Below are 20160 nucleotides of genomic sequence, written 5' to 3' on the forward strand. Positions count from 1 at the left end.
GTTTCTTTTGTTTGGAATTTTAGTATTCATCTACATCCACATCTATTTGTATTTTTTTCAATTTGAAAGCACTTGTACTTAATCTTAAAGAGTCCTCTACAAATAAAAAAATGATGATTGATATTTAGCTGCTTCTGTGTCAGGGTCCATGTGAAGTGCACACCAGCTCACTACTAGTCTTACTGGGACACCTGAGCTGGAAAGAGACATTATTAATGCAAACTTGAGTTCATCCGATTATGGGATGTCAGAATGAATGCTGTGAAAAAGGCCTGTGTAGTTATTATAGGACAAAATACACACCTATTAGGTGAGGATCTTAAAATCTCTTAAATTTGATATGTTTATGTGTTTATGTGACAGAATAAATCAGGATATGTAGAAGAGTTATTTAATATAATGTCAAATTTTCCTTTTCCCTTCTGTACTACTGCAATTCAAGCGGAACCTTTGCGAGGTCACACTGGGAGAGAGGACTCTTTAAAGCGGAACACCAAGGGCTTCCGGTCGATTCAGTTTGAATTTCTGAGAAGCTGCGGCGAGAGACTGTCAGGTATTTAACTTCGATCTGAAACTGCTCCTAACATTGTGATTTATCCAGGAATAGTAGCGGTTAAGTTTTCATTTTACTTCATAGTGGTTTTGTTTCCCCACAGGAAGAGTTTAAATCCTCGGTGTTACATTATCTCACCGTGTTCCTCCAGGAGCGTTGTGTCGTTTTAATCTGTTTATGTTCACAGAGAACCAGACAAATGTCTTGTGGCTACATTTCTGTTGTGCACCACCGAGGTTTCACGCCTTGTGTCTCGGCTAAAGAAGCAACATATTCCCCCTGTACACGCTACGAGCAGATTGACTGTTATTAATATTGTTGTTGTTGTTCCTGTGTGACAGACATGTCCACGCTGTTCCCCTCTCTCTTCCCCCGGATCACCGAGACTCTGTGGTTCAACTTGGACCGACCCTGCGTGGATGAGACCGAGCTGCACCAGCAGGAACAGCAGCACCAAACCTGGGTAAACGACACACACGCGCGCGCACACACAAACGCACTCTGACAGGATGAACCCCCTCTTTGCGTGGAATGTGTGACTGTACTTGTTGCATTCAACATCACCTCGTCATCTCTGTGTGTGAGAATCTTAACCTTAAAATTAGTGCACGGTGCCAGTTTGCCTACATACCTCCAGCAACAGACTGATTGACTCTGTGTCTGATGGAGAGGTGTCTCAGGTCCCTCTTCCTGCAGCAGTAAAACTACAACCAGCTCTGCTCCCAGTAGAACTACACCCATACGGACAAGTATTGCATGTTACTTATTATTTCTTACTGATGCCTACTTTTGATTATTGCTGCTGTAATATTACACATTTCCCCATTGTGGGACTAATAAAGTATTATCTTCACTACCAGTTGTGTAATTCAGGGATAAAACAGTTAGATCAACAAAGAACATCAAGTTTCAGTCAGAGAGTAAAAACCACATCACTTTGAGTGGAAAGTTACATGTTAGAATTTAAAATGAAATGATTTAATAATAAACTAGTGTCACCATGAGGTGACAGACATGACATGACATCAGGCAGGGCCTCAACTAAAGAAATAAATGGGCAGGGGAGAAATCCGAGAACTATATTTACAAAGCTGGACAATTTACAGTTGCAAAATAAAGAGCAGTTCTCCGAACCTCAACTGGGACACTGTCTGTACAATTTCTCATGTCCTTGTCAACTTTGCGCATCCATTTTGTTGGTTGTCATACATGTACTAATGGGTACTGCATATGCTAGTTTCTAAGTCAGGCTCTAATGTGTGTGTGTGTGTGTGTGTGTGTTTTTTCTTGTAGTTGCAGAGCATTGCAGAGAAGGACAACAACTTGATGCCGATTGGGAAACCTATTTTTGAGGTACGACATTTTTGAACATGTATTAGAATAATGGCCAAAGTAAAGATAACCACATCTCAACAGATGAATTGAAGTAAAGCTCAGACAACTGATTTGCTGCTGTATGAAACAGAGACTGGCTACATTATTCCATATTCTCTACAACAAAAAAGGTTGTCATTTTAACACCTGAAACAGATTTCTTCTATTTGCCTGTTCAGAAACCTTCTGCCCTTTTTTGTTTGTGCTCTTCATCTATTTATGCCGTCTGCATTTACTGGGCTCAGGCAGGATATGAAGAGGAGGACGAGGAGGATGACGAGGATGAGGAAGACAGCGAGGAAGACTCTGAAGATGAAGAAGACATGCAGGACATGGATGAGATGAATGATTACAATGAGTCACCCGATGATGGCGAGATCAACGAGGTGCTTTGATATATCATTTATTGGACATCTTTTCAAATTAAAAGCGCTAAATTCACTGAAATGACTTTAAGACATACTACAGTGTTGTTTTCTTTTTAACCTTACTTTCGGCTCCTCAAACAAAGAAACACCAGTGTGTAATCTGGCTCTGCTTCTGTCTGTCAGGTGGACATGGAGGGAGCAGACCAAGACCAAGACCAATGGATGATATAAGACAAAAGATGGTTTTACTTTCCATCAGACTGATGTCTGTCTGGCTCTGGATTTCTGCTCCCCTCTTAAAGCCATGACTGCTGCTTCTTGTACCATGATATCCTTCAGATGAGGGTTGGGTAAATCCAGCACAAGGGTCTCATGTAGAGCTGCTGTCAGCCTCAGAGCCTCGGGATGTCGTTGGACTTTGGTCAGAGTGTCGCTCACAAGTTGTATAAAATGAAACAATAGATGTAAGTTTGAGCACATGTCAGGTTTTTGTCAGCATTTTCTGTGAACCTGTCAAAGCCGTTTCACACATATTTGATGCCGTAAAACACTCAAGGTCCTACTGTTCAGTAACCAGTCTGGCACTTATAGTGGCATGATGTCATCCCAGTACAGTGACACTTTGATCTCATCATATCTTGTGTCTCATGTGTCTCAGAGTCTCTGCACAGCTGACAGAGCACAAACTACAGTTCACTCAGCAAAATAATATTTCACCACAGAGTTCAATTCTGTCACACCGTTGTTTATATCATGCTTTTAGTTAAAGTGTAAAAGATGTTTATTTAATTTTTTATCCTTTTATGTCCTCTTTTATGTATACATACGCTGGCCATCCAAGTTGTCTCTTGTTTCTCTTTAAGGATCGTTAACCAAGGCTTTCCTTGTTGATATTGAAATGAAGGCCATGACAGTTTGTAATAAATTAACTTATTTTGATGAAATTTTGATGAACTTTTTTTTTTAAATTAGTTTTTAACACTTTAGTTGGTTAATAATAAATAACATCAAACAATAGTGGTGTGTGTGTGAGTGTGAGTGATTAAGTTGAATGAATGTCCAGTGAGATAAAAATCAGAACTAGTACTGTTAAAGAATTATAATCTGGATTTGATGTTGACAAAATGTATAGTTTCAGTGGTGCTGATTTCCAGAGTTTATTTCATTTCATTGAACAGTTATTGACAGTTACATTTACCATCAACCTTTTCAGTAAAAAATGTACAGCTATCTTTACTATCACAATTATCACATCAGGTACACCATCATCACTTCATCCCTTCCCTCTCCAAAATATGCATCCATTTCCCACTCTGCATCATTTACTTGATTCCCTGGTAGACTAGCTCAGCCATGCCATCCCTGATGCCTTTGCTGTACTCCAGCGTGGCCCGGTGGATCTTCCACTCATAAAGGCCGCTCTTACGAATGTGTCTGAGGAACTTTGGCGCCCCGGGAAACAGCACGTTGTCTGCCACGATCATAGACCCTTTCCCCAGCAGACCAGAGCCCTCCAGCATCTGTAACACACACACACAGTATCATGTAACTGTGGGAGTTGACTAGGTAACACAACTTTAATCTACTTTAATAGTATTGTGGCTTCTGCAAACTTAATGTGAATATTCATCTTCTGTAGTTTAATATTCAACATGTATATACACAACATATTGGCTGTTTTTCCTTCCAGCCAGTCATTGTTTAAAGGTACAGTGTGTAGAATTTAGTGACATCTAGTGTTGAAGTTGCATGTGGGGTCACCTCACCCTCTCCTTCCAAACATGAAAAAGAAACTGTGGAAACCAAAAAAACTTGGCGGCCTCTGTAGTGAGGACCCCCTTGGTGTAAATATGAAGTATTTAAATATAAAAGGCCTTTTCTGGGGTAAAGGAAACTACAAATGTATAAAATTTTGATAAAATGAACTAGTGAAAACATGAGGATTATTCTACATTCAATTCCTGCCAATAGATCCCTTTCACCTAAATGTTACACACTGGACCTTTAAGTAAAAGAGAAATTAGTCAGAGATAAATCCCATTTTTTTCCAAGTCAGTCTGCCAGAGAGGAAAATAAACAAAGAGACAGGACTTTGTTCATAATTTTTTTTCCTTTCTAATGATTTATGATCATGACCTGCAGATCAGGGCAGTAGGATTTCTTCCAATGGTCCATGAAGACAAAATCCAGACGTTCCAAACCGTAGTCAGACCGCAGCCGAGGGATGACTTCATCTGATGGATTCACAATGAGCTCCACCTTGAGAACACACAGCATGAATGGGCCAGTGATGTAGTACTTTCCATATTAAATATGAAATTACACAAACAAGTAAAGGTGATGGCCTGTATCAAGGTCATCTTAAGCTTTTGTGACAAGGCCTTCAGTACACTGAGTGCATTGATACACTGACATGCTGTAAATAGGTCATATATTTCTGCTGCCTCACTGTGTCGTCATCAAACCCTGCTAAGCGGATGATTTTCTCTGCGATGGCAGCATTCCTCTGGTCCATCTCGATGCTGTAGAGCCTGGCACCCAGGGGCAGAGCTCGGGCGATCCGCACGGTGCTGTACCCGCAGTGGGCACCCAGCTCCAGCACGGTCAAAGGACTCTGCTCCATCAGCAGCCGGTCCAGGACCTTCCCTGGAACAAAAAAACCTACATCAGCAAAATGATTACTCTTAAAGCATGTTTTAATAAACAAATGTTCTTCCGTCACCTTTTTTAGGCCCGATGTTGCTGATGAACTCCACCTTGCTGCACCAGACGTCGAAGGCATCCAGGATGCTATCAGGGTCTCCGGGGGTGGCATTAGTAAGAACGTACTGGTAGGCCCGCTCCTCTCGACTCAGACCAGTCACACAGTCCTTCCACATCCTGACCAGGATGGCCCGATAGAACAGCACAAAGTAGAAACGGTACCTGATGAGCAGTGTCAGCAGGAGGGGGATGAAGGCCAAGGCGATGGCAGGAGACACCATCCTAACTCACAGAGAGAAAAACACACACACAGAAGTGGGTTCATAAAACACTAACATGATAAAGAAGTTCTAGTAGTACCCCTAATTCACTGAAGGCCTGTGTTTCATACAGAATCTATATGTTACCTCTGCTACCTTGTATAAAAATATAACTGAAGTTTCATTCTCGGTAGAAGCTTGACATTGGAAATATCCAAAATCTATTATCACAATTTATCTGCAAATTTGTTTGGTTTAGATCAGAACAATCATAATCACTAAAAGATCTTTCATTAATGCAAGAAATATAATTATTATAACACAATTATATACTTTTGGCTATTGTAAGACCATGTTAGATTGAGTGACAGTCTCATTATAGTGTAATGTTTAAGAAAAGCATTTTGAGAGCATTGCTCTCTAAGTCTAAATTACATGAGATGAGATCTACACATAAAGAAGCGACCACGCTTCAGTTGTGCAGTGAACGTGCTGCCTCTCCTCATCTCAACTCTGCCTCAGGTAACTGAAGACTCCACACAGAACAGATGCTGTATCAATATATTTGCTTCATCATGAACTGTGTCTCGTTGTCTCATAAAAAACAGACAAACTCACCTGGTTTCTAACAAGCTCGGTGGAAGCTGCACTGAGGTTAGCAGAGAGGAGCGTGGCGCTGGTGCAAGTGCAGAATGACAGAGAAGTGTGTGTGTGTGTGTGTGTGTAAGAGAAGGTAAGAGACCTGAGGGTATAAATAATTTATGTATCATGTGCATGACTGTATATGTCCTGTAATTAGGTACAGATAACAGCTGTTAGAGCCGGTGTCAGTGTTCGCTCTTAAACATCGGTTTTCATTTTTTTCGATAAGACACATTTGGCTTCTTCAGTTGAATAAAGCCGACACAGTTTAACAGAGACGGTGAGAAAGAGGGAGGCAGCGTGAAACAGACATTTGATCCATCAAGTAAACATCAACAGGTGTGTGGTCAACTGGAGTCCAATTTCTTTTGCTGAGTCATGATGGAAAGTTAAAGAAAAATGACTCAAACACAAAGAAAAGACAAATTTATGGACTAATGCCTAATGTGATCCAATATTTTTTTATTTAAAGCTTATTTAGATTAATAAAAATCCTCCAAATTTAAAAGTAAAAGCAGTGACAGATTTGTGTTAATATGAATAAAATTAAATGCTAAAATAGACACCAAACCCAAATTTAAATGATTTATTGTTCCCATCACACTGTCCTGCCTGTATTTTCAGTGCTTCTCATATTGTGACCTGAGTTTAAAGCATCCCAACATGATAAAACCCCATTTGTCTTTCTGCTGCAGTGAAACAAATTATAAAATAAGAGTCAAAACATACTTGAGTATAAAATTATTACATTGTTGTGATAGTATAGGTAGTACAGTGTAAAAAAAACTATTTTAACATTACAGAAGTAGCAGTTACACTGCTACACCTTGTGTATGATGAATAGAAAACGTAATGAGATCTGTCTTGTACCAAAACCCTTTGGTCTCTTCTATATACACAAATTTACACAAAAATACAAGAAAAAATACACACATTTTAGAATTTAAGGGGACTGTTGGGCCTCTGCAGAGGGTTGCTCTCTACTGAGTGCCATTCTAGTTGATTATGTGACTCGTAGCATAATAACAATTCATCAAGAAAGTAGCCTGTATGCACATTTACGGATGTCTACGAACTTTCAACACTGTTTTATTTACATGTTTTCTATAAACCTGTTCTTAAGTTATGTTATTTAGGAACTATAGCCTCTGCCAAGGAGGTATAGTTTGTTTCATTTCAGCAGGATTAAGAAAAGAAAAATTTCAACATGAAAATGGGACATGGGCCAAAAAAGGAACCTTTTAAATTCTGATTGAAGGGAGACAGACATTGATGAGTGAGTATAATTTGATGCAGATCCAAATAAAAATCTGGATCTAGTGGACCTAACTGTGGTTTCATCAGGTGTTTTTTTTCCGGTAACAAATATGTCTAGAAACCTTTAATATTCAATGTGTATCTGAGATAATATGGATTCAGTCAGTAATCCACAGATTAAATGCATCTTTAATGGTTTTAAAGTAGTCTAAACGAATATGACAGATTTGGTGCGGAACTGACTCTACAGCTCAGGACAGGACTGTTTGAGGAGAGCTCTGATAAACTTCTTCAACTCCTTGTCCCCTTTGGTCCACCTCACCAGCCGAGTCAGCACCAGCCTTCCCTCCTCAGCCTGAGACAGGGCCAGGTACCATCCACCTTCCTTCCCTCCTTTAGCTTGTCCTTTATCCATCTGTTCCTCTTCTACCTGCTGGTCTTGGTTTGTTCCTGCAGAATCTAAACCAGGACACGTACAGGTGCCTCCTTCTTGCAACCACAAAGCATTGTGTGCCATGGCACCTCCGACCCCTTCTGCCCTCTCCGCTCCTCCCCCTGCCCACCTCAGGATGCGGCTGCGGGCCGTCGGCACCAGCTGACGGTCCCCTCCCACCGTCGACACACTGCCCAGACGCATCTTAAACGCTGCGACAGAGACAGAGAGGGTTCAGTTCAACAGGTGGGATTTCAGACACATTGTAAAACCAACTCTGTGAGTAGATCATCTGTTTCATGAAAAGTTTATGCTATGGGATTCATTTTGTAATCTACATCTGTTTATTCTCACCAAATGGACTGTGGCAGAAGTTTTCCTGGATGTCTGTTTCTCCTTCAGCAGCCAGACTACAGGCGTCACAGATAACACTCCCTGGGGAATTGATAAGAGAGATTAGATAAGTGATGAGAGCATCTGCAGTAGGGATGTAATGGTGGGGTGGAACAGCTGCCTCTGAGCAGAAACTGCACGATCACTTCACGCAAAACAACCTTAAGCGAAATAAGATTGGCTTAAACTGGGATCTCCATAATTTTAAGAAACTGGAATACTTAAAAAAAGCTTCATGCAATATACAAATCACAATACTTTATTTAGCCCACAACTATGCATGATTTCCACTAAAGCCTGACTGAATTAATTACAGTGGATGATACAGATAAATCAGTATAGTTGAAAAAACATATGACATTGGTGAATAAAGAATTGTGACCAGGAAATCTTTAACAAACTGACATTTCTTGCTACTTATCAGCAGAAATAAGCTCTGACATGTTTGGGATGAAGTGCTGGCTAATGATATGATGGCTAATATGGCTCACACAGTAATTTGTGCATTGGGCAAAAATATGCATGGCCTGCAGGGGTAATAAAATAATTGTGTGGTGCTCTTGTAGAGTGGAAAAGTACACATTTCCACAATCCCAAGAATTTAACTCACATTTTTGGGGGAAATATTTGATAATTAATAAAAGTTTGAACAGCTATTTAAGTGAAAAGTACAACTAGAAGCTTAGTTGAGGTGATTCTGCAACTATTCAGAATAACTGATAAAACTTATAAACCATTATGAGAAATTGCCAAATACTTGTTCCGGCTTCTCTTGTGTTAATTCATTTACGTTTGATTTTAAGAAGTTGTGATGAGCATTTTTCACATTCATTTATTTAACATCATGGACAGTTTATAGACAAAGTGATTAATCGATTATAGACGATAATCAAAGATGATATCTGGTTGCAGCCCTACTTTAAGTCGCTAGAAGGGATGAATCGATTCTAGACAATAATCAAAGACGGATCTACTTTAGTCAGTAGAAAGTACCACCGTCCATCACTGACCTTTCAGCGCCTCCTCGTGCTTCACCTCCTCCTCGGTCCGCCCCTCGCGCTCTCCGGTTGCCGGGATACACAGCTCGGTCGCGCGCGGGAACCGGCTGCAGTTGAACATCTCGGGCCACGGGAACCCGAACGCGCTCATCACGGGCACGCAGCCGTCACGCACGGCCTCGCACAGGCTCCTGCAGGGGCTGACGGGCCCGGAGAGCTCCGGCAGGCACACCGGGGCGAACAGCGAGCACAGGAACTTCTTGGTGTCCTTGTGGCACAGCTTGGAGACGAGCGGCAGCCAGGCCGCCGACTGCTGCTGGGCCTCCCGCAGCGAGTCGTGGCCCAGCAGGTTGGGGACCCGCATGTGCCTGTAGCCGATCCCGTGGCACAGAGACAGGGTGCTGGGGATGGGTTTACACACCGAGCGCACCGACGAGCTGAAGCCGAGAGACGGCGGCCCCAGCTGGACTGGAACCACGGTGTCAGAGGCTCCACAGAGCACAACGAGGCTGAGCAGCAAGACACTCATGTTGGTTGATCCGCAGAGACAAGAGGGAGGTCTGAGGAGCTGCTCCTCCGTCTGTCGGGACTTGATCGGCCTGTAGGTGTAAACAAAGAGGTGTGGAGGAAACGGGGGGTAAATGAGAGGGCAGGCGCCTCCCAGTCATCATCACCCCGGCCCATCAGACTGGCGTCTGCCTCCACACCTCACTGCAGTCAGCCGGGCACACTGTGTTTCTGCAGTCATGTTAGGTAAACTGCAAACGGTGCTACACATGGAGCAGTGCAGAGCAGAGTGCAGACATAATCCTCACTTTGTCCCGTATGGACAAATGTTCCAGACCCTTCATGTTTAAAACAAGCCACTCTGTCTCCACTAGGCCATAAACTGACATCTGCAAGAGAGAAATGTAGAGACTTTTCTTATTCTGGATAAGATAAGATCAGATAACTAAGACAAGATAATATAAAACAGGATAAGAGTAGATTAAATGAGATGAGGTCAGACAGGATAAGATAAAATAAGGTGAGATAGTCCTTCATTAGGTAATAGTGAAATACACACTCAGCATAGGTAACAAATAAGTAAAACAATATATATATATAAACACATTGAACTACAAAAAATAGAAATATGTTCAATGTTAACAAAATACATTCAGTGTAACAGTATTGCAAATATATGATATGAGGATATTAACACAGACAGATGGATAGATACTTTATTGTTCTCAAAGGAAAGTTAGACATCCAGTAACTTAAAACACATTAAGGACAAGGAAATCACTCAAGAGGAGTAAAAGTTTGTGTCTATTATTTCCATAGTATGTTGTGATGAAACACACACGCAAAAGTGCAACTTAACACTGTGTTGCTCTTGATCCATCTTTTTAATTTATGCTTACGTCAACACTTACCCTGAATTTAATTTAATTCTTTTAGGCTGTGGTGGTCATAGAGTGTCTTTGTGCATAGAGAATAGTTAATTCTTGATTAACAGTCAAGCATTGACAGCGTTGACAATAGGACAGTGTTTCTGTGTTTTGAAAAACCTTACCTGCAGCATTGTGACATTATGGAATGGAAATGAAGTGCATCTGCAGCAGTATGTGTGCTGCTCTGTCATCATCCTCAGCCGGAGGGTGTCGCAGACGCTTTCATCTTTTTCAATGGAGACTGCCACATGTGCAGCAACAAGCCTCATCCTGTTGCCCTCACCCCTCTGCTGCTGTCTAATTCATCTTGCTCAGTCGTGTAGCCTATTATTAATTTAGACAGCTCGCATTTGATCAAGTATTTTCAATGTGTTTTCCTGTCACTGAAGTTTTTGTCTGGCTCCTATGAAGTACAATGTCATTTCCTAGCTCCCAAGTACAGTGCAAAGGATCCAGATCCCATGACTCGTGCGTTTTCAATAGTTTGCAGTAGTTTCATTTAACCCAACTTGGTTTGGGATCATGCACATTACGAACAAAAATACCAACAGTTTTTGAAGGTTGAGTTTGTAGCATTTAGTCCAGAAGTTGCAAGATGAATTCCCCCTGCCCCACCTTCCCCTTTCAGAGTCAGGCAGAATCTGCAGTGGCTTCAGCTATAAAGAGCCAGTGTTTGGTTTGTCTCCTTTGGGCTACTGTAGAAACATATAAGTGACTCGTTTTAAGGTTATGTAAAAACACAATCATTTTTATTTTAGGTGATTATGCACTAATGGAAACATATAGGAATATCATATTACATTTCTGTTGATAGATCTACTTCAATTCTTCTTCTTGACCTTTAACATTGATGGCTGAGGATAAATCCATAATATGAAATATAAGAATGTACAAACATTTATATTAGTTTAAAGCTCAATAATTCAATAACATGTACTAATCAATCATCACTTCTTCAGTATAATTCCAGGCAGGCTGTAAATACTGTATAGACACGCAGACATGCACATGCTGTACATAACATTGTATATATCCTGGGTAAATTCACTGCTATTTTCTCTTTTTATTTTTCCTGTATTTTTGTGTGTTTACTTATTAAATATTTCTTTTAAACTGATTATTTCTATATTTGCTATCCTCTTTGCAGCTGTAGCTTTTTTCAAATGTCCTCATTGTAGGACTAATAAAGAATTGTCTTATCTTAACCACCAACTGTATGGATATGAACTAACATAACAATAACCGCTTTGTGCTTCTCCATACCTGTTTTTTTCTTTAACCATGACCTGTATCTGTATCTTTTTATTTTATATTTCACTTACTTGCTTTTACATAATGTTAATATCATATATTTAACTTTTTACTGTCTCCATGTATCCTTGTATGCAGGACACAGATACAAATATACCAGGGAAATAGTTCTCTATATATGGGGAAATGAAAACTTGTGTGGTTTTGACAGTTCTGCAGTCTCCAGGAAATCTGCTGCCATTCGTCACTTGGAGCTGGGATGTTTGAGTGTTTCTGTTTTTCCAGTATTGGTTATAGAAGATGATTGTAGTTTGGCATTTCCAGAAGACGACGAGGGATGGCGAGTTTTTAGAGGAGCTGGATCAGTTTGTCACACTGAATGGTGTCAGCAGCAGAGCTCTGGCTTCATTCAAACCAACCTAAATAGAGAGTTAGTTTGGTTACATGTTGGTAGAGTGGAGAAGGCTATTTCCTGGAGTCATTATAAACTCTTCTGGTAACAAACTCTCAAAACTACCAGTAGAAATATTCACTCATTCATTTTGGGCCTGAACCAGTTACCAAATCAACGTAACAGACGTTTCTCTCCACGCATTTAAGCAGTTTTTTCACAAAAGCCCCTGGATCTTGATCATATTTAATTTTTTATTGACTTCCTCTATTTATTTATTTACTTACCAACCCTCACGTTTGAATTCCATCCCCCTCACGTGACGAAGGCCAGAGCCGCTTCTCCACAACCGGAAGTGTCGCTAGTTGTTGTTGCACCACCTCCGCTGTCATGTGATAGCTCGTCTGCTGTTGACAGTGGGTCTCCTACCTCTGGATGAAGCTCGAACAGAGTCACGCCGTGGAGAAGTTTTATGTTTCCTGAGGAGGAGAAGTCACGGCTCGTTTCTGACGGAGAACAGCGGAGCTGGGCTTGTGTCGCTTCGGCCCTCGGACGCTGCCATGGGTTGCTGTTACAGCAGCGAGAACGAGACCACAGAGCAGGTAGCTGTTAGCCGCTAGCTGGCTAACACTGTCCCGATACATAAGGGATAGGTCATCAAGAAACACTGTGTGTGATGTTATAGTGTTCATCGAATATGGTTCGTTAATAAAGGTCATTGTTAGAGAAGGCGTCCAGGTTTTTAAATAACCTTCCGTTGTGTTGGTTGAAGGGATATGTGACCGTAGAATCAGACTTAGCTAACTAGCCGAAGTCTTCGGGTATGGCCTGGTGCTAAGCAGCTTCAGAAGTTGGCAGCTAAGAAGAATAATAATCCTAGATGAAGAAGATCGATAGATCTGACTGTGTAGAATAAAACTATACACATGGCAACTAGTTTTCTGTACGAGGTGAACAACATGGCAGATAATGACTTTATGTGAAAGCTATTTGGACAGGGAAGTAGTGATTTACCACGAAATGACTGAACACCCAGTTGTGACATGAAGATGCACACTGACAACACAAGCGACTGGTGTTCAGGGTGTCATGTTGGTTTATGTTCCATCCATTGCTATTTTTAATTCAAGGAAGCATTTCATGGTTTTCCCTAATGCCGAATAGTTTCCTCATTTTCAGTTGCAGGAGCACAGTGGAAACTGGAAACACTCACACTAGTCTGTAATTCTATTTCTATTTGTCTGGAAATGAAGTTTGCCTCACCAAAATTTGTTTGTTCGGATCTGAGTGAACTTGATTAGTTCTAGTGATCTTGTTAGAACTCCCAGTATCACTTAGTGTATGAAAACTTTAGTAGTTTTTCATTCCTAGTCCTATATAGAGAGGGTGAGTGGTTGTGTAAGTTTTTTCATTTTAAAATGTCATGTCTAATGCTCTAGGACCCTGAACGCAAGCCGTTGATCCCCCACCCCAACCCAGTCAGCAAACCCCCAAATGGGACAGACTGGATCCCCACCAATGTCCCCTCAGCCCGGACAGATGAACAGGCCCTCCTTACATCCATCCTCCATAAGACGGCACAGTAAGATTCTCATTTATGCAACCACAGATGAGTTAAATTCAATGTGTCCCCTGATAATAAAAATGTAAATCATCTGGTCCTTTCATAAACCTGCTGTTGTTTCCTCTCTGTCAGGAACATCATCGATGTCTCAGCAGCTGACTCTGTTATGATGGAGCAGCATGAATATATGGACAAAGCTCGGCAATACAGGTACGAGGGTGGGCAGCTGGGTCATAGTTGTTTTGGATGGTTGTTGCACTTCTGCAGTGTTTTTCTCTATGTGAGAAGGGTGTGGATGGCTTAAGGTAAATTAGAGCCATATCATCACAAGATTCTAAGTTATTGAGCTTCTCGCTGTGTTACAGCTGATATATGAACTTGCTGAGATGCTTTTAGGAGCTTGCGAATTTGGTTGTATCTCACCAAATGAAGGACCGCAATGAAAATAAATCTTAAACTTAAACTTAAACTTATTGGGACTTTAAGATAATTTCAGTAGTAGTAGTTGGTGCAACAGCTCTACAGTATATCCAGAAGCATATAATGGTTTGTTGGTACACGTGTTGTGGGTAGAAAAAAAACCATGTTGCAAATGGTGTCTTACTTCCACATAAATCCAACTGCTCAAGAAGTTGATGAGGGAAGTGATTTAACCCAAAAATTGCATTTCCCCTTAAGTATCATGTTATACCTCAGATCCAGTGACACCTAGTGGTAGTTGGATGATTTGTACCAAACATTTCAGCTATGTTTACGCTATAATACAGGTTCAGATTAAACAGGGCCTCAGGACACCAATCAGGTTTAAAAGACAGGGTGAAGTGTTTGATTGTGTTTTAAATAAACTCTAAACAGCAACTCAACAGCCCCCGTAAGCTTCTACTGTTCTGCTTTTTCTTTTTTCTTTTCAGTACGAAGCTGGCTGTGTTGAGCAACAGTCTGTCCCAGAAGAAAGCCCTCACTCTGCCCTCCCTCACCAGCCAGCCCCACCAAGTGCTTGCTAGTGACCTGGTGCCATATTCAGATGTTCAGCAGGTAATCATACTCTGTAGCACCCACAGATGTTTGGTGGCATTTGTTTCCAGCACTCGCATTTCTCCTTGAAATGTTTTACACATCCCTGTCGGGTGCATCAATCATCAGAGAAATCCCCCTTTGCAAACAGTGTGCAAGAAGTACCACTGTGCCACATTTTAGTGTGAAGGGGTGTGACTAAATGTGTGGCTTGAAATAGATCTTAATGTTATCTAATGCTATTCTGTTGCTGCTATTTTTGTGCTCCCTTTTATTATGTTGATCTGATGTTGGACTTGATCTTACTTTTCTCCTTGAAACTGTGAATTTGAGCTTTTTTGTTGGCACACTCATGAACTCCGTCTTCCTCTTTCTTTGCAGGTATCCAAGATCGCAGCCTATGCTTACAGTGCAATCTCTCAGATCAAAGTGGATGCTAAAGAAGAACTGGTGGTCCAGTTTGCCATTCCCTGATTCTGCGACTCTGGCCTGCATTTTTGTTCCTCCCATCCCGCCCTCTCTGTGTCACTCCTGCATCCTCATCCTTTTATTAAAGCATCTTGGTCCTTGTGCTCTTTTAGCTATGCCTCTAACAAAGACAGAGATGATGTAGGATTTGCACACTGTGGCTGTCCATTAGTGTACTTAATTATAGGTTAATGAGCCTCCTCTGTGTGTAAGTGTGGATCAGAGGCTTTGTCAGAACCAGCTGTGGAAAACAAAAATCATTCATCCTTCTCTAATCTTTTTAAATGGTTGCTTCTTTGTCTTTATTTTGTCAGTTTCCCCTTGCCTGCACTTAGGCAAGCAACGCTAGCTCTACACCCCAGACTGTTATCCAGAGGCATGGAAGAATGTACTGTATATTCATCCTGGACAGAGCTGTAGGATTTTTGGCACAAAGCATTGGCTATTGCTGTATATACTTATATACAATCTCCAATGGAACAAGATAAACAATTCATCTCCGTGGCACGGAACAATGGGAATCATCTAAATCCCATAGGTGCAAGTGCAGTGGTCGAGCAGTTAAACTATTTACCAGGATAAAAAAAAGAAACATGGCTTAAAGTTTGCACTTGATGTGTTTGACTCTGTTCTATCATCCTGGGATGATACTGCCCATTCCTCAGTGTTTCTCCTCGCACAGCAAGACATGTTTAAAATATCCGAATGAAAAAATGAGAATATATGTTTTTCTTTTGGGATTGAGATGTCATTATAATTTCGAAGGTTGTACTACTGTAGTCCTGTTGCTCACTGGTAAGAATAAACATCCCACAGTAATCTATTGTCCCTGCATCAACAGGAAACCATGAGCAAACCTGACCTGAGTTAATTCAATGACATTTCACTTTAATCATTTCTAAAAACTGGCAGTGAAACAGGTTGGCTTGGTGGTTAGTTGTCCACTGTGTAATCTATAGTGTAGTGACCTCTCCATGGCTGGTGTGCTGTGGTGGGTGAGGATGCAAACACCATCAGGGTGGCTGCTGGGGAGTCCTGCTAACGTCACAGGGGTCTGAAAGGACTGAGCTTTCTTGGGGCACAGGTTCTCAAGTTTACAGACAGTAATTTGTCCTCAGCATTAAACATTGAGTCGCTTAATGAAATCTTTCACATATTTGATAGCAGCAGGCATACAGAGATGAAGGGGGTGGCTGAGTGGAGGATGCAGGGACAGATATCATGTATTCATGCCTTCTTTGTACAGAATTTTCTGATTTGAATATAAAAACCAGATGATGGATTGTATGAAGTTCCTCCTTTTGTAGAGTGGTCATCGGTCAGGATTGGCTCTATAGTTCTTGTGGCGTTAACAAAAACGTTTTTATGAAAACAACACTTTTATGGCCTGAAAAGCTTCTTTTTTTTTTGCTGCAGATTGTAATCTGAGTTGTTCATAATATTAAGAAACTAACCATTGTAGCAGTGTGTGGGGGAGCGTAAACAATCTAAGTACCGCAGCAGATAAAATGATCCAAACCCCTTTTTTGTGATTATTTATTTGTGTTTTAAATGTATAATTGCTCTATGGAGGAGAGCACGTGACTGTATGCGTGGGCAGGGAGCATGGTGAGCCGCTCTTGACTCTCTAAAGGGATGATCTGCAAGGCTGTGATTATTTCATTCAACCATGCAATTGATTTGAGCTTTTTTTTTTTTGCAAGGGGTTTATTTTTTCTGTTTTGTTTGTTACTCAAATGTGTAATACTACCTGAAATATGTTTGTAATATCTTAGGCTAGTACCAAAAAGTTTTAAAATTTTGGTTTTGTGTTTGTTTTTGGGGGGGTTTAATTAATTCATTAAAGACTTTCAACATAAGCCCTTGTTATTGTTATTCAGTAGATATTGACATCCATATGCTTATCATTCTTGCTCAGTAGACAAAACATCTATATGCTTATATCTGTGAAGTAGTTGTAGCAGCAAAGTCACTTGCTGTTATATCTGTGAAGTAGTTGTTGTAGCAGCAAAGTCACTTGCTGTTATATCTGGTATTCTTTGTTATAGTAAGATAATATCCAAATATTTCACTTCCCACACCCGTGTCTACAACTATATAATTTAATTGACATGAATATAACAGCCAATATTTAAGGATCTACTTAATCAACTGTTCATTTCAACAGAATAAAAAACAAAGTTACAAATACACAATACATTCAATATTTAAAGGTCTCCGAGGCTGGATGTGGGGCACGGGTTATGGCGGTGGAGCTGAGCCACCACTCACTGGAGAGGTTGTTTGCTATTTCTGCGGTTGTAGCCGTGATGCCAGATATTTGCCATGACTCGATCCTGCCGCGTCACAGAACTGAAGTCCATTGTCTTTAACTGAGGCAGAGCAGAAATCACTCGATTCCTTCAAACAGAAAGAGACACATTTATATACATGTACTGCAGAGTTAATGTACTTTGTATGTGTCTCAACAGAAAAATTCAGAGGGACTGTTGTGGACGATTCTACATGTTGAACTGGAATGGCAGTCAGTAGATTGTATGTGTCCGCCAAAGCCCAACAGTCCCCTTATGAAACCACAATTATATTCACTACATTCAGATTTAGATATATCCATGATATATTCTCTGAGAAATTAATGTAAATGCTGAAAAACGCCTTGTTAAATGTTAAAGAAAGTAATAATCCTGGATCTGTCCCCTGATCTGGATCTGCAGTTAAATGTAATGAGTTCTTTCCTGACCCATGGAAATCAGTCACGTAGTTGAGCCTAATCTTGTTTAAAAACAAACAAACATACGAACTTAACAACAAATAGATAAAACATTTATTTATTAAGAATTATTACTGTAGTGTTGCAACACATATGCTATAAAATGTGTTGCAACTTATTCAAAAGGTCATTGGAAACTAGCAGCACCTCTTGCTGTGTGTGTGTGTGTGTGTGTGTGTGTGTGTGTGTGTGTGTGTGTGTGTGTGTGTGTGTGTGTGTGTGTGTGTGAAGGAGCAGTGTTGCTATGCAGACTAGAATGTGTAATATGAGCTTGATCTGCATTTAAACACCTGTTACAATGTTATGCACCTACATGCCAGCCAGGCATTCACGTCTCTCACACAGTCACACAGTCACAATGTAATCTCACTCTTCTTGCATAAGAGCAGTCTCTCACTCTACAGCCTTGAAGTGATTGACACCACGTTTTATTTTGTTTTTGGTTCTCAGCAAACTGCCGGCAGCTGTGAGTGTTGTGGTCACTACGCTCAATAAGGTTCTTATTAAAAAGAACCTCAAAACAATGGTTGTAAACGTGTCTCACATCAAAACACAAGCAGTATTTTTGTGTCATGTGTATTCAAGATCATTTGTTGAAATTCAGCCATCACCTGTAAGCTTTGCTGGCTTCTATAGCATTTCCATGTAGAGTGATGGTGTGTAGATGCGGCAGCGCTCCCAGTCTGTCCACCTCTGACAGGATGGAAATGCTGTTACCATGAAGATACAGCACACGCAGCTCAGGCAGCTCACACAAAACCTGGAACACAAGCACGCACATTTACCCATTCTGCAGATGTACATACATGTATACTTTCACAGCACACTGCATCTCTGTATTGCTGCCAGCTTAGCAACAGGAAGGAAAAGGAGAACTCACAGGGTCTATGTGTGTGATTCTGTTGAATGAAAGGTCCAGCCAGGCCAGCTGTAATGGCTCAGCCAGGAAGTGGCAAACAGAGATCTGGAGGTCACCGAGGTCAGAAATGTTGTTGTTATTGAGACGCAGGGAGCGGCTTTGGTACTTCTTCTCTGAATTTCTCTTTAAAGGTCGCAGGCCACTTCTGGGTTCTTCTATCCAGGTATCTGAGACCACAAGAAAGAAATGTCAATATTGAGAAGAGGCACAATAGCTTGTTTGTTCTTATGCAAAATGATACACACTCTGCTTCAGGGGAAGGAACTCTTTACTAACATTATAGTGACAATACAGGAAATGAAAAATAGCTTAAAGAGAGTATGGCTGGTCAATATAGCCAGAAATATATCAAGATAAAGATTTTGATATGAGTGTTATATATAATATTGGAATTATCCCAATAAATGTTACGTTCATATTTATTTTAAGTTTGAATACTGACATTTGCTCCCAGGTGAAGGTTTTAAACTTCTTTATGGACAGAGAATGACAAACTGTTGATAAACGGCAGAACATTTCACTAATCTGAGGTTAATCAACAATGTGATATACCTCCTCACTGTTATCACACAATGTATAATCTCTCTTTATACATTGGACTTTTTGTCAAATTACTATTGCTGAAAATGATATTGGGATAATTATGGATATGGTTTTATTGCCCTGTCCTGAATGTGAGGCTGAAAAAACTAAAATATGACAGAGGCAGTTTATTACCTCCCAGACAGCAGATCCGTTTGTAAGATAAATCCACTGGAGCTCCGTACATGGTCTCACCTGTGAAAAACACTCACCTGAGGGAAGACAGTGACGCCATCATTACAGGCGAGAGTTCACAGACGGTAATTTAACAAAAGAAATGTTTTTAATGACTGATTTAATTACGCTGCACACGTGTTTATAAACTACAACACAGGAATAGATCCAACTGAGCCTGAACCCATCAATCATGTCGATTATATTTATAGTTATTGGCTTTTTTTAATGATTCCGAATCACACATAACAAACACTCACCCACAGTGGGAGGAAGCTGCTGAGCTGGATTATTTGCTGCAGTTACCTGTCCGAGAAACAAGACGTTTCCAAGGAGACGGGACAGGTACCTTATGGGACTTGTAGTTCAAATATATCATTTAAATAATGAGTCAGTTGAATTGTGCACGGTAACATTAGTCACAATGATAAACACGTATAAATGATGATCAGCTAATTCAAATATTGTGTGTGTCACATTTTATCATATGACTGAAGCAGCCCCTGGGAGAGGCTCTGTGGTTTGCTGGATTTTGTGACCGGCTCACACCAGGTTGGCGGAGTCGACACCCAGCAACCATAACAAAGAAGTAACTCCCCAAAGTAACATG

The 20160-nt window shown here is 40.7% G+C and overlaps 5 protein-coding genes and 1 long non-coding RNA gene across 7 annotated transcripts; 2 read left to right on the forward strand and 4 right to left on the reverse strand.

Moving 5' to 3' along the window:
• The first annotated feature begins 442 nt into the window (after positions 1-442).
• anapc15 (anaphase promoting complex subunit 15) lies at positions 443-3239 on the forward strand. Its single transcript, XM_020095131.2, has 5 exons — positions 443-553; positions 895-1016; positions 1847-1906; positions 2173-2313; positions 2479-3239. The coding sequence occupies exons 2-5, from the start codon at positions 897-899 to the stop codon at positions 2524-2526; spliced, it is 369 nt and encodes a 122-aa protein (XP_019950690.1). The 5' UTR covers positions 443-553; positions 895-896; the 3' UTR covers positions 2527-3239.
• Positions 3240-3438: 199 nt separating this feature from the next.
• tomt (transmembrane O-methyltransferase) lies at positions 3439-6150 on the reverse strand. Its single transcript, XM_020094987.2, has 5 exons — positions 5877-6150; positions 5018-5280; positions 4745-4941; positions 4432-4554; positions 3439-3815 (listed from the first exon to the last, which is right to left on the reverse strand). Exons 1-5 carry the CDS (start codon positions 6032-6034, stop codon positions 3618-3620), a joined length of 939 nt encoding a protein of 312 aa, XP_019950546.2. The 5' UTR covers positions 6035-6150; the 3' UTR covers positions 3439-3617.
• A 1191-nt stretch (positions 6151-7341) lies between these two features.
• Positions 7342-9650, reverse strand: sfrp2l (secreted frizzled-related protein 2 like). The gene is made up of 3 exons (XM_020094885.2): positions 8994-9650; positions 7945-8025; positions 7342-7802 (listed from the first exon to the last, which is right to left on the reverse strand). Exons 1-3 carry the CDS (start codon positions 9508-9510, stop codon positions 7402-7404), a joined length of 999 nt encoding a protein of 332 aa, XP_019950444.1. The 5' UTR covers positions 9511-9650; the 3' UTR covers positions 7342-7401.
• Positions 9651-11136: 1486 nt separating this feature from the next.
• Positions 11137-12465, reverse strand: LOC138412048 (uncharacterized). Its single transcript, XR_011244571.1, has 2 exons — positions 12347-12465; positions 11137-12087 (listed from the first exon to the last, which is right to left on the reverse strand). It is a non-coding gene; the product is annotated as an uncharacterized lncRNA (long non-coding RNA).
• Positions 12391-16964, forward strand: lamtor1 (late endosomal/lysosomal adaptor, MAPK and MTOR activator 1). Its single transcript, XM_020095065.2, has 5 exons — positions 12391-12661; positions 13499-13641; positions 13756-13833; positions 14535-14658; positions 15019-16964. Exons 1-5 carry the CDS (start codon positions 12620-12622, stop codon positions 15109-15111), a joined length of 480 nt encoding a protein of 159 aa, XP_019950624.1. The 5' UTR covers positions 12391-12619; the 3' UTR covers positions 15112-16964.
• A 229-nt stretch (positions 16965-17193) lies between these two features.
• Positions 17194-19941, reverse strand: lrrc51 (leucine rich repeat containing 51). Of its 2 annotated transcripts, none has more exons than XM_020095064.2 (5): positions 19811-19941; positions 19512-19588; positions 18756-18961; positions 18487-18635; positions 17194-17505 (listed from the first exon to the last, which is right to left on the reverse strand). In XM_020095064.2, exons 2-5 carry the CDS (start codon positions 19561-19563, stop codon positions 17373-17375), a joined length of 540 nt encoding a protein of 179 aa, XP_019950623.1. In that variant the 5' UTR covers positions 19564-19588; positions 19811-19941; the 3' UTR covers positions 17194-17372. The 2 variants fall into 2 exon arrangements, with proteins under 2 accessions (XP_019950623.1, XP_069390738.1); XM_069534637.1 differs by having other exon boundaries at positions 19815-19881.
• Between the last annotated feature and the right edge of the window lie 219 nt (positions 19942-20160).

Source organism: Paralichthys olivaceus, chromosome 11 (assembly GCF_024713975.1).
Source record: "Paralichthys olivaceus isolate ysfri-2021 chromosome 11, ASM2471397v2, whole genome shotgun sequence".
Lineage (NCBI taxonomy): Eukaryota > Metazoa > Chordata > Actinopteri > Pleuronectiformes > Paralichthyidae > Paralichthys > Paralichthys olivaceus.